The sequence below is a fragment of the Cydia amplana genome, chromosome 8 (assembly GCF_948474715.1).
Source record: "Cydia amplana chromosome 8, ilCydAmpl1.1, whole genome shotgun sequence".
Lineage (NCBI taxonomy): Eukaryota > Metazoa > Arthropoda > Insecta > Lepidoptera > Tortricidae > Cydia > Cydia amplana.
The window spans coordinates 10837431-10851146 of NC_086076.1; the positions used below are offsets into that span (position 1 = coordinate 10837431).

Here is a 13716-nt window from a genome sequence, read left to right on the forward strand (position 1 = left end):
TGATTCTGTGTCATACAATACTTTATATCACACACTTTTCGCTAAAGAAAATAATATGTGCCTATGCCTATTTGGCAACCTATTCCAATACACTAGCGCCGCACATAGCTCTAAAACTCGGATTTCCAGCACCCGACACTTCGCTTAAACGTCAAACTTCTCACCACAAGCACAGAAGTTGGCAATGCAAGCGACTGCACATGGTGTATACGTAAACATGAAGCTTCGACGTGTAGGTGAGGGTGGGGAGGGTCGATCCCTAGGGGACACTTGGTAAACTTCATTTTTAATCAAACCAAACGAGATACATTTTTTTGCACTGGTAACACTCATTCATTCGTTCCTAACTTCACGTTCTGTCATGGCACTGTATCGGAAAAGTCAGTGGTTCAAAAATGGCGGACGGTGAAAGATTTTCTGCGTACTATATTAAATTTTCGGTAAGCTTTAACTGGATTTATTTTATAATATGAGATGGAAATGATGTTAGTGAGTGTGCTTATTTTATTTGTTGTTTATTGAAGTGATGATTATTTTGGATTACATTGATATACGCGAACACACGTTTCGAGTACGGCACGTTTTATAATCTTACTATGTATGGGGATACTTTGTCTTTTTATTCAGGGGAGATATGATTCCGGGATCATGTCACCCCCAAAGCGATCAAGTATACATTGTAATAAATTTACTTACAAAATGATTCATAGTGCTATCATAAATATTTTCTTTTCTTTAGTAAATCATGCCGCAAAAGTACGACCAGAGAAACACTGATTTAAACTTTCAAGGTTTTTGACTCATTATTGTTTACTAAAACGGGATTTAATGGCGTATAATTCAGTTTTTAATTATACAACCGACTCCGAAAACGGAATTATCCCCGTGGCTTTTGAAAAGACTAACTAAAGTTGACATCAACATTTTACGAACTACCCGCACTTGGTCTTGTTTATCAAGTTAAACGTTTTACACACAGGGGATGTTACTCGGTCGACAAACAACACTTATAACTTATTTGGTTTTCAACCGGCGATATTTGTTTTTATGGATGAAATGCTATTTCAATGGCTTTCTGACCTTATGTACTATAGAACCGACGGTCCATAGAAAGGATTTTAGGATTATACAGCTCAAACACCGTCCTCGAAACGTGAGCAGTAAATTTCTAAACTTATTCATTATAGTAAACAATAACGACCAGAGATGGGTACCTTCATAATAACTTTAAAAAATGTAGCTTGTTACAAGAAATTTTATGTTAATAACTTAGATTTTTGTTTTTTTTTTAACTTTTTTTTGGTTCATAAATTGATTCCCTATTTTATGTTGTTTTATGGATAATACGATTACATTGTTTTTTAAAAGTATAAGATTATGGATTAATATGTGTTTGATATCTTCATATATTAATTTTCTGTAGATAAAGTGAATAAATTAATGTAGATACTACCCTCGAAATATGACATTGCCGCTTAAAATCTTTTTACCAAGTGTCCCCAAATCTGGAAGACTTGATCCCTTCGGCTTAGACATCTGATTACCGGAAATACAACTTCAAAGCATGGAAGATGCAATATATATATGTTTGCTGTGTATTTTACAAATTATAGATGCATTGCTAATAGCGATCCAAGTTATATAATCAACGAGAATCTGGTATGGGGAGACATGGTAAAAATCTGTTTACCATGTGTCCCAAGAACCAGGGTCACTTGATCCCCCTAGGATCAAGGCTCCCGACCAGGGGTAAACAAGTCTCCCTTACATAGGGGACACATGGTAAAAGTCAACAGTATGGGTTTTCATTAAATAATGGTCTAATTTATTGCACAAATCTGTTCTAATTCAAACTATTAATGAAGAGATAAATTCTGAATCGTATGGTCTATAAAGTTTTTCAATACTACAAATAGTTAAGAAAATGTATGCTAAAAACAAAAGGGGTGATCAACCCTCCCCAGTTTCCCCTATATTGTAATATGCTTGAATTTTAATCTTTCGGAGGCCTTAAAATAAACTTTTAGTAACAAACAAGCAGGGCTCGGAAAAACGCCCGTCATTTTGAAAACATTACTCAATTCCGTACAACACAGACTTCTTTATACCAATGACAACGATTAAATATTTACAATCCCATGACCGTAAACGAACATTTTCGACTAGTACGAGTAAATGGATACTAAATTATGATTTGTTTTCTTAAATTATGACTTGGTAACAAGGCATTCATTAATTAATTCATCCACAGCTACGTGCTACACTACATAGTTTATCCGTAATGTACATACCTAGGTGAAACAATTTGTAAAGGGAAAGTGATAAAATATACAAGACAATCTCTTTCTCCCGTCGCTGACTTAATTAGATGCTTCTAACTTAGGAAATAATACTACTAGGAGTAGAACTACCTTAGGAAATTAGGAACTATGAATAACTCACAACTTACGTGGTTTTAAATAATGTGCATACATTTTCCTTTATATCCGTAATTTCTGATATTCCAATCAAAACAATAATGAAAGAACGATTTAAATTTTTACTACAAATGAAGGGTACTTGGGGTTCTTGTGCGATGAATGATCCCACAAAATGTTTAGTGATATTACATCGAAATTTTATGCACTTTTAACGGCACAGCTATGGGGAGGCACGATCCGACAATGTTACTTAATGTGCTCAAAAAGATTGTAAGTATTTTTAAAGATAGGTAACAATTTTCTGTATAAGTACAAATTTAAGGAATGTAAAAATATACATATTTGGATTATGACTTACGCATCTCAAATATTTTTTAGGTAATATAAGAATATACTTATAGCTATATTCTAAAAGTATATTTAGCTTGCACAATGAATTTAACCCACGTGTTACTATCCTTCTTAATATGCTTTTTATTAGCCCTGACCCAACGGACATTACCTATTTTCTTCCTTCATTAAAAATAAGTACGACGGCGGTAGAGCTTCCTCATTTATCACATAATATTGCCATAATGTAGCTCCATTTTAACCTCATTTTGTACCAGCCACTATTAATCCTTTCATGGGTCGGTATTGAAACTAGATACATACGAGTAGACAGTGCACATTCAACGGTTCTTCCATACATATTTTTCGTTTTAGGGTTATAAATTGTATGGAAATAGCAGCTGTCACCGCACCCAAGCTAAAAATATTATATTTAAAAGAAAATCAAAAAGCATTATCTTATAAGAATTCGAAACTTCATTACTGTCAATTATAATATTTATTATTACTGTCATTGATTTAATGTTGACTAGCCTCAGCCCGCGGCTTTCCCCACGTGGACGTCGTTCAACTGCCTCAGTGCTCAAGTAGCAAACAAGTGACACTTTCACAATGCGTATACCTAATCGTGTAACATTATTAATCAACCAAAATGGTGGCCAAAAAGTACCTACCTAAATAATGTTATTTTATGAAAATATTTACAGATTTCGTAAGGTAAGTGTCCAAAGTCAGTAAGGCGTTACTGCCATAAAAATACAATTAGAAATCCATCGTCGTATTTTTTCTCTGGAAACGTCAACCTTTTAATATCTCTTGAACAATTTGCAACTCATCAAAAAAGGATAATTACAAAGTTTCCGCGAGGAAATTGTATGACAAAAGGTACACTTGGATATTGAAAGAGAATCACGTGATGAGGCGAAGGAAGCGCGTTAGAAAACTTTTAATAGGTCAAAGTTATGGTAACTACCTTATGCTAACAAGCGAGGAATTTATAGGTCGTTACATTTTTCTACGCTAGAACATAATAAAAGGCGGAATTTCCAGTTTCACTAAAGTTTTACTATTACGCTATAAAACTGAAGGATATTACCTACACGTATTATTGTTGAATTAATAGATCATAATTTCTGAGCATACTTTAGCACAGCGAATATCAAGTAGGTAGTTCAAAAGAAAACTTTGTTTCTCAGCGCATTAATAAACTCAGGTTAACGCTGTGCCATTTTTTGCGATTCTCGATTTATGCTGAACAATTTTTTTTTTCACAAATGTATCCTCTCTCTCCTATACTGCAAATTTAACGACCTATACTTATAAACGCGTAGGTACCTTTAAGTAAAAGGTATTCTTTAAGTAAAAGCTCTCGTGACTCGAAATCAACATACTATAATATATATAGGTACCCTAGTTCACACTCGTACTAATTACGATGACATGTACCTAGTTGCAATTAGTATCTGCAAGTATCCGCGTAATTAGTACGAGTGTATCGATAATATCATTATTAAAACATGAATAATAGTATAATATCCACTAATTGTAGCGTTACAACGTAATATGCGGCGTTATCTATCCCTGGTTTTCGGCAGTCGTGGCTTCAGCAACTAAATGTTCTAAGGTCTATTTATATCTAAGGTCGTACTTACCTAAAGCTAATTCGCATTGGATCTCGACAGGACTGCGCAGAAGGTGAGTGACGTCAGCGCCTCCAGCGTGCGCTTCTAACACTAACGAGTTGAACGCTTTCTGCACCTCGGCCAGCCGACCGCGCTGCTCTTCTCTGTCCACCAAGTTGCTGAACCTGACCGACAAAAAATAAATGCATGCTTATAGTTCGTTTTTCTTAGCATTAGAAAGAACATCGCAGAAGCAAACTTGTGGTTCCAAATCCGGCACTTTTAGCGGTAAAAATTTGAAGTAAATTATATGTATTGACCATACTACACTAGTGGCTCTGTGAGCTGTAGACCTCGCGAGCAGAGCTTAAAACTGAATAAATGTATGGCAAAAATATTTATTAAAATGTAGGTATAGTACATGTAATATAAACAAAAAATTAAAAACTACCTAAAGCTACAAACAAAAATTAAACGAATACGCTTAACCCGCGCTTGATAAATAAAAAATACGAAATTTTTCATTTTTTCAAAATAAAAAATAAAATAAAAAACAACTATACGAAATTTAAGTATAAAAAAAATACAAAAAGTTATGTATGTAGCAGTATACAATTACTGGGGATGGAACCAGGGACCTGCCGATGCAAACAAAAAAAGCGAACGTTTGCAAAATACGCCGTTATAGTTCTTACTAAATCTGATGAAATTTAGCTACTCATTCTCAAGTAAAAACTAAATATCTAAATACCGCCAAAACCAGCGATACAAATTTTCTGAATTTTTGGCCATTTAATCTATAAACATATCTCAAAAAGAAAAAACTCTTATGATACCGATACGACTATTTGTTTAGGCGGGAGCTATCACGACTCCGCCATTTTGAAAAATTTCCAAAAACCGGATCGACAAAAAATTTTTATTTAGTCATAGAATTCGGTCACAAAATTTCACGAAAATCGGGTAAGAATTGCGACCTGTAGAGGAGAACATCCGGACATACAAAAACAAAATGCCCGAGTCAAAACGTAGACCTTCGCTACGCTTCGGTCAATTAGATAATTCAATAATTATTAACAATTAAAGAGCCTGATAAAAACTGCACGCTTGCTTCTGTGGAGTTCTTTCTAATGCTAAAAAAACGAACTATAGTATACTAGCTGTTGCCCGCGACTTCGTACGCGTGGATTTGTATATTGGTGGTTATATATTCTACATTAGCTTAGAACATTATGCAGCAAAAGATCGCAGTAAGACGGTTAATCATTTGTTAATTATTAATATTACAACGCATGATTGTATAGACTTGCTGGCGGAACCATTGGCTTTTCTCTTTAATAAATGCTTCGATTTTGCAGTATTTCCTGATCAGTTAAAAGTGGCTAAGATCCTACCCATTTATAAAAAAGGATCACAAACTGACCTTAAAAATTATCGGCCGATATCGCTACTTCCAGTCCTATCTAAAATTTTTGAGAAACTGATCAAATCACGCCTTTTAGACCATTTCATAGTGTATGATATCATCAGCCCTCAGCAATTTGGATTCCAAAAAAACATAGGGACCACTGACGCCATTGACTCTCTTGTAAATGATATTGTGAAAGAGCTTAACAAAGGAAAAAGAGTGGCGAGTCTTTTTATTGACCTAAGTTCCGCTTTTGATTTAGTCGATCATGCGATTCTTATGAAAAAGCTCGATTTCTATGGAATCAGAGGCAATGCATACCGGCTCCTGTTAAATTATCTTGAGAATAGGAAACAATATGTAGAAATAAAGAACGTTCAGAACTATCACGAAAAATGTATTACTTCTAACGTAGTGGATGTTAAACGAGGTGTCCCTCAGGGGTCCATTCTCGGTCCTTTACTATTTCTCGTGTTTACTAACGACCTCATAAACCATATTAATAGTACAGTTAAAAATTGTAAGTTGACGGTTTATGCAGACGATACAAATGCAACTGTTTGTGCTGATAGTATTGATGAGCTAAATAAAATTACGAATGATGCTATCTTAACCTTTAGTGACTGGTTTTCCAAAAATAATTTACGTGTAAACCCTGATAAGACTAAATTAATATTATTTAAATATAACTCGAAAAAGACAGACAAACTTGAAGTATCAATGAATGGAGCTGTCATAGATGTAGTAGACCAGATAAAATGTCTCGGTGTACGCATTGACTCCCATCTAAATTGGAAACCTGAGCTGGAGGTTGTCGAGAGCTCTATTGCATCAGCATGTTATGCCTTACGGTGTCTTAGGGAGGTCATGGGAATAGATCAGCTCAAGACAGTCTATTACGCTTTGATAGAATCTAAGCTAAGATATAGCATTAAACTCTGGGGAAACAGCTACCAGTATAATATTAACAGGGCTCTTATAATACAAAAGAGAGCAGTTCGTACAATGGTTCGCATACCTCCATGGGTTTCATGTAGGCATTTTTTCAAAGACTTAGGAATTCTCACGGTACCCAGTTTGTATGTCTTGGTGCTGCTCACAAAGCTTCTTAAGAACGAGTCTTGTGAAGAGCAATATGAACGCTTACTGACGCGCACCAAAAATATGAAAGTTAAGTTTTGTCCTAGACTCGAGGTTGCGGCGCATTCCGCTAGTCATCAAGCCATAACCCTTTATAACAGATTGCCTACTGAACTGAAAATCATTACAGATCACTCGCTGTTTCATAGGGAATTGAAAAGATTTTTATTGAGAGGTTGCTTTTACACCGTAGATGAAATGTTTGATAATCTTTAAGATTTAGGAAAATTATAGCCTACCTAATATTAGATATTACCTACATATTATTAAGTTTTTAATAATTTTAGTTTTAAGGCATGTATGTATTTCAAACACAATACCTGTATTGTTTTATTGAATAAATATATGACTATGACTATGACTATGATACTTGTCTTTCACAACCTACGAAGCTTCAAGCCCCTAACTGAATAAAATTGTTCTCGATATAATCCCTCTCAACCAGAAGATTTTCATGTCCTCTATTTAATAAAACCTACTACTTAACTACCTATTTACGAAGTTTGAAGTTCCTAGCTTTAAATAAAATTTGAACCCTATACAAACTTTCAACCCCTTTTTAACCATTTTAGGGGATGAATTTTTACAAACGCTAAAATTACTTTTCTTGTATTTTAATAATATGCCCATATACAAAGTTTACAACGATTAAAGTCCCGCACTCAAATGAATGTTTGACCTCTATACAAATCTTCAACCCCTTTTTCACCACCATGGGGATGAATTATCAAAAACTCTGAAATTTGTTTTCTTCTCTTTTGATGAAATACCTTTTTACGAAGTTTCAAGTTTGTTTGCAACTTTACAAACTTTCAACCCCCTTTCGACCCTTTAAGAGATGAATTTTAAAAACGCTGAATTTACTTTTCGCGTATTTTAATAAAATGCCATTTTACAAAGACTCACAAAAATGTTTGATCTCCATACAAACTTTTTACCCTTTTTCACCACTTTGAGAGATGAATTTTCAAAAACGCTGAAATAAGTTTTCTTCTCTTTTAATAAAATACCCTTTTAAGAAGTCTCGAGTTCCTAGCTTAAAATAAAATTTGAACCCCATAAAAACTTTCAACCCCTTTTTAACCCTTTTAAGGGATGTACTTTTAAAAACGTTGAAATTACTTTTCTTGTATTCTAATAAATGCCTCTGTACAAAAATTCAAGCCCCGCACTCACAAAAATATCTGATCTCCATACAAACTTTCAACCCCTTTTTCACCACCTTGAAATATGAATTTTCAAAAACGCTGAAATAAATTTTTTGCAGTTTTAATTTAATACCTTTTTACGAAGTTTCAAGTTCCTAGCTTAAAATAAAATTTGAAACCCGTACAAACTTTCAACCCCTTTTTAACCCTGTTAGGGGATGAATTTTACAAAACGCTAAAATTACTTTACAGTACATATGGGGCTACTTTTCCGCACTAGTGCGTAAAATAGCACTTTTCGTGCGTATGTCGAAACTTTAAAGTGCCATATGTACTGTAAAACGTTGTTCGATACACGTGCGAATAGGTAATTCGCAACTCGTGTCAATTTAAAACACTCCCTTCGGTCGTGTTTTAATTTATCGCCACTCGTTTCGAATTTCCTCTTTTTCGCACTTGTATCGAAAATAACTATTTCCTGTCTTCTAATAATATCCCCAAATCCAAAGATTCAAGTCCCGCGCTCGAAAAAATGTTTGATATCAATACAAATTTTTTGCAGTTTTAATTTAATAACTTTTAACAAAGTTTCAAGTTCCTAGCTTAAAATAAAATTTGAACGCTATACGAACTTCAACCCCTTTTAAACCCTATTAGGGGATGAATTTTACAAAACGCTGAAATTACTTTTCCTGTCTTCTAATAATATCCCCAAATCCAAAGATTCAAGTCCCGTGCTCGAAAAACTGTTTGGTATCAATACAAAATTTCAACCCCTTTTTCACCACCTTACAGGATGAATTTTCAAAAACGCTGAAATTAGTTTTCTTGTATTTTAATTTAATACCTTTTTACGAAGTTTCAAGTTCCTAGCTTAAAATAAAATTTGAAACCCGTACAAACTTTCAACCCCTTTTTAACCCTGTTAGGGGATGAATTTTACAAAACGCTGAAATTGCTTTTCCTGTCTTCTAATAATATCCCCAAATGCAAAGATTCAAGTCCCGCGCTCGAAAAAATATTTGATATCCATACAAATTTTCAACCCCTTTTTCACCACCTTGGGGGATGAATTTTCAAAAACGATGAAATTTGTTTTCTTGTATTTTAATTTAATACCTTTTTGCAAAGTTTCAAGTTTCTAGATCAAAATAAAATTTGCACCCCAAGACGAACTTTCATCCCCTTTTTAACCCCCTTAGGGGTTGAGTTTCCAAAAACGTTGCAATTAATTTTTTTTTGTAATCGGCTATTATGCCTTTCTAAGAAGTTTCAAAGCATTTGTAATGGATTCAAACTTTCAACCCCTTTTTAACCCTGTTAGGGGATGAATTTTCAAAAACGCTGAAATTACTTTTCCTGTCTTATAATAATATCCCCATATGCAAAGTTTCAAGTCCCACACTCACAAAAATATTTGATCACCATACAAACTTTTAACCCCTTTTTCACCACCTTGGGGGATGAATTTTCAAAAACGCTGAAATTAGTTTTCTTGTTTTTTAATATAATACATTTGTACAAAGTTTCAAATTCTTAGCTTAAAATAAAACTTGTTCCCCATACAACCTTTCATCCCCTTTTTAACCCCCTTAGGGGTTGAATTTTTCAAAATCGCTTCTTATCTCTTGTACACTTTATAAATGCAACCTAGTGTGCAAATTTCAACTTTCTATCTTTTGTAGTTTCGGCTCTGCGTTGATGAATCAGTCAGTCAGTCAGTCAGTCAGTCAGTCAGTCAGGACACTTGCATTTATATATATAGATAATCTAATACCATTAGACGAGCAATTCTTGTTTATTTATTCATTTATTTATATTTATATTTCGGGGATCTCGGAAACGGTTCTATTTCGATGAAATTTACTATATGGGGGTTTTCGAGGGCGAAAAATCGATCTAGCTAAGTCTGATCTCTGGGAAAACGCATCTTTTTGAGTCTTTATAATGTTTTCCGAGCAAAGCTCGGTCTCCCAATTTTCTTTTCTTTTCTTTTTCTTTTCTATATTTTTAAAATTAACACAAAATATTTAAGTTGATAATATATTATGCAAAAAGGAATAAACAAAGTAGATACAATTCTAAGTAACTAATCTATCAAGTTATACGAGTATGTAAATACGAGTATAAGGAGACTAAGAAGTAACGATATTGTGATCCATTAATAGTAGACTGCCACTGCCGTGCCGTTTAAGGGCTGATTTAGACGGCGAGCGAACTCGTATGCGATTTTAGTTTCATTGCGGACAACAGTCCGCAACCAACAGGTTACGTCCAATTCGACCGACCGATCATCAAAACCCGCAATGTAATGAAACTCGCATGTGAGTTCTCGCATCGTCTAAATGGGCCCTTATTGAATAAAACTTCGGATTAATTAATTAACGTAATTAAGTTTCCTTTATTTTCCATCTAATTAATATTTTTAATCAGTTAAAAAGTTTGTGGTAGCGCAAACAATTTAATAAAATTATGTAATTTAGCGTACGCAGCAATTTAAAATTAATTTCCTTCGTGACAAGCAATTGTAGATTACAATAATAAAAAAAAAACTGGCTGACTGACTGTCTGTAGAATATCGTGAAACACTTGCCCTTCTGAGTCTTTACAAATCTGCCAAAAAACGATCCCAAATATCGTTTACAATAATGTAAATAGATTGAATCGATTTACCTACTCATTCCATCAATTCCCTTAGAGGCCGATCTCGTAAATGATAACCTGCTGGTCCTTTTAGATGTAGCAATATTTATGTGCGAGGTAGCCTCTTTCCATCCGCTAAATTATTTATTTTACGATCCTACTGAGTGTCCGGATCCCGTTTCAAGGAAACAGCCATAAATTGTCATAGCCTAGATAGAGAAGTGTAAAGGTTTTCCTTAAGCACTCAAGGGATATATCCTTCAGAGTAGAGAAACAAGGTATTTTATTGCCAGGTCGTTGGAACTTGTTTAAGATGTTGGGAACGCAGGTTGTAATGGAAAAATATTTAGATAACAAAATACTTCTATGAAGCCGGACGGGCGATTAAATCTGTGTCTCGAATAGTGTCGATGAACTGTCAAGTTGGCAGCGATTCCGTGTTGCCAGGGAGATAGGTCTGAATCCCTTCGACACCAGTTCGGTCGACAACTAGTTCTTACCAAAATAATTATTATCATTCTCGATGAACGGGTAGGAATGTATAGATTGTCGAGTCTTCCTTTCCCTTTCTTAAAAAATATCATACCGTGCTTGTCCAGCAGCGTTTACCACGCTCTGGTCTAATTTCCGTATTTAGAATTTCACGTCAGTTTTGTTAAATGCCTTGGGATTGTAACCCTGGCAACATCGAAGAGGAGGCCCCGAGGGAGTGATTCCGCCATTTTGGGGACTTGGATTTTTTCTTTCCCGACCCGACCTAACCGGGGTCGGCTTTATATTAAATAATTGGGACAACGTTCTCATCTTTGCCTGCCCTCAGGTGTGCCTTGAGGTTAACCGTTTCCCGAAAGGGCGAACCAGGAGCGTCCTGGGCACTTCGGAGTTGATATTCGATCACTCATAAACCCCGGCAAGACGATTTTCCTCCGACAGGAGGTGTCTACTAGGGGCGCGGCCTTTGGTAGGCCAGATTCTGTGCGAGTCGACCTGTGCAGCTGGCCCCGCCAGAGTCGGAGCTATTGGAACCTCCGGCCATCTGGTCGAGAGAGAGCCGTCGACTGTCGCTACAGTGCAGCTAAGCCTTTCACTACTTTTTCCTAAACTGCGATTTTGGACTATTCACCTTTTAGTATTAACTATCCAATAGCGCAATCGACCAAGTATCACCAACTAGTAGTTTATGCAACAGTGATATAATAAGGGTTCTTAAAATTCAAGGGTCGAAGTTACAAAACGAGACGTAGTCGAGTTTTGTAAAAAAATACCCGAGAATTTTAAGAACCAATTATGAGCTGTTGCATACATTACTTTTTCTATGACAGCTGCAGCAAAAAAAAAAAAAAAAAGTTATTATTAAAAAAAAAGAGTTATTATTAAAAAAAAGAGTTATTATTAAAAAAAAGAGTTATTATTAAAAAAAAAGAGTTATTATTTAAAAAAAATTGAGTTATTATTTAAAAAAAAAAAGAGTTATTATTTAAAAAAAAAAAGAGTTATTATTGTAAATGAAAACATACCTCTTTCAATCAAGATGATCGGAACTTGTATCTTTAAAAAAAATAAAGCAGTTGTATTATACTCATAAGATGACTGCTAGCAGTCATCTTATGAGCCTATAGACAAAGCATTCAAATGACATTGCTTTAGATATCACTGTCAGTCATTTAATTGACACATTTAAGTGCTGGAGTAGAAAAAATAATTAAAACCCGGTTAGATAAATATAAATCTAGTTTACTACCAATAAGTCGTTAAGTAGTGTTTAAGCTCAAAAGTGTAAACTTAACCAGGCTGGCAAATAAATTGTACCTGTCCACTATCGGGTTGTTTGTCTTATCCCCTTCAGGACCCTTAGTTTAAAATAAAGTATTACAAGGTTGCACCTAGTTATTAATTCTTTAGTTAATAAAATAATAAATCAGCCTATATACGTCTCACTGTTAGGCATGCGCGAGAGAGTTTGGGCTTATAGTCCACACGCTGGCCCAATGCGGGTTGGGTACTTCACATGCACCTTTGAATTTCTTCGCGGAAGTATGCAGGTTTCCACATGATGTTTTCCGTCAACGAAGAGGTAGTGTTAAAAATCAAATGATTATAAAGAGTGAACCATATAATATATGTCCAAAAAACAAATCCACCCAAGTCGAGTTGAACTCTAATAGGGTTCAAATAGGGTTTAATTTAATCCTATTGTTTTATTTACCGTATGGCATTAAAGTTACTGGATTTAAATTAATTATTATTCTAGAGATTGATGTTTGCACTCTTCAAATACTCGATGGCCCTTTTACTGAGGTCCTTATCCTTATCCTAATAAATTGCCTATATGAACATTGTGGGTTATTTAGACCTTATATGGGGTTCGCACGGGCCGCGGTTACTAGCACCGTGTCTTCGCTTAGCCAGGTGCCAGATTATGATTTAACAATTTTATTATGTAGTTACGGATTTGATCTTATTTTGATACGACCTTGAAGATCGCTTGCTAATTGGTGTATTCGAATTGAAGTAAAAATCGTGAGTGATATACGCGCCAATACCAAAACCAATTCAAAATCATAACGCATTGTTAAATTAGAATCGACCTCCAGGTACCCAATCGATAGCGAGAAAACGACTAAATGCGATTTACTACCTATTTTCCCGGGTGTCTCCGACTATTCATAGTGCCGGCACGTGTTTTTCCGCTTAGCAATAAGCACAAGAGATATGTTTTACTCGTAAGTTCAAATAAGCCTCCTCATGGCCTTTTAAAATATTGATGAAATTTTTACGATTATTATTTTATATTATCGAATGTTTCACGATTAAAATCACTAGAGATATATTCACTCTATTACCCTCCAGGGACTAGAAGGAGTTTGTTATCAGAGTTACTCTCAGTGTCACCGCTCGCTGCCAAAGTTCTGAATAGTTTTAGCACAATGGGTTTCTAACCACCCCCAAGCGAATAGCTCCTATTATGCTCTCTTGCCTCAAATTTTAAATTATGATAAGTTTAA

General features: G+C 34.9%; 2 protein-coding genes across 2 annotated transcripts in view; one reads left to right on the forward strand and one right to left on the reverse strand.

Moving 5' to 3' along the window:
* The window catches only part of LOC134650225 (isovaleryl-CoA dehydrogenase, mitochondrial), a 178625-nt gene that overhangs the window by 157560 nt on the left and 7349 nt on the right, over window positions 1-13716 (forward strand). The gene's annotated exons all lie outside the window — the stretch shown is intronic.
* The window catches only part of LOC134650321 (protein qui-1), a 147072-nt gene that overhangs the window by 52399 nt on the left and 80957 nt on the right, over window positions 1-13716 (reverse strand). Inside the window, exon 6 of the mRNA XM_063505282.1 lies at window positions 4403-4557. Coding sequence (XP_063361352.1) covers window positions 4403-4557 — 155 coding nt within the window. The remainder of the gene's footprint in view (window positions 1-4402; window positions 4558-13716) is intronic.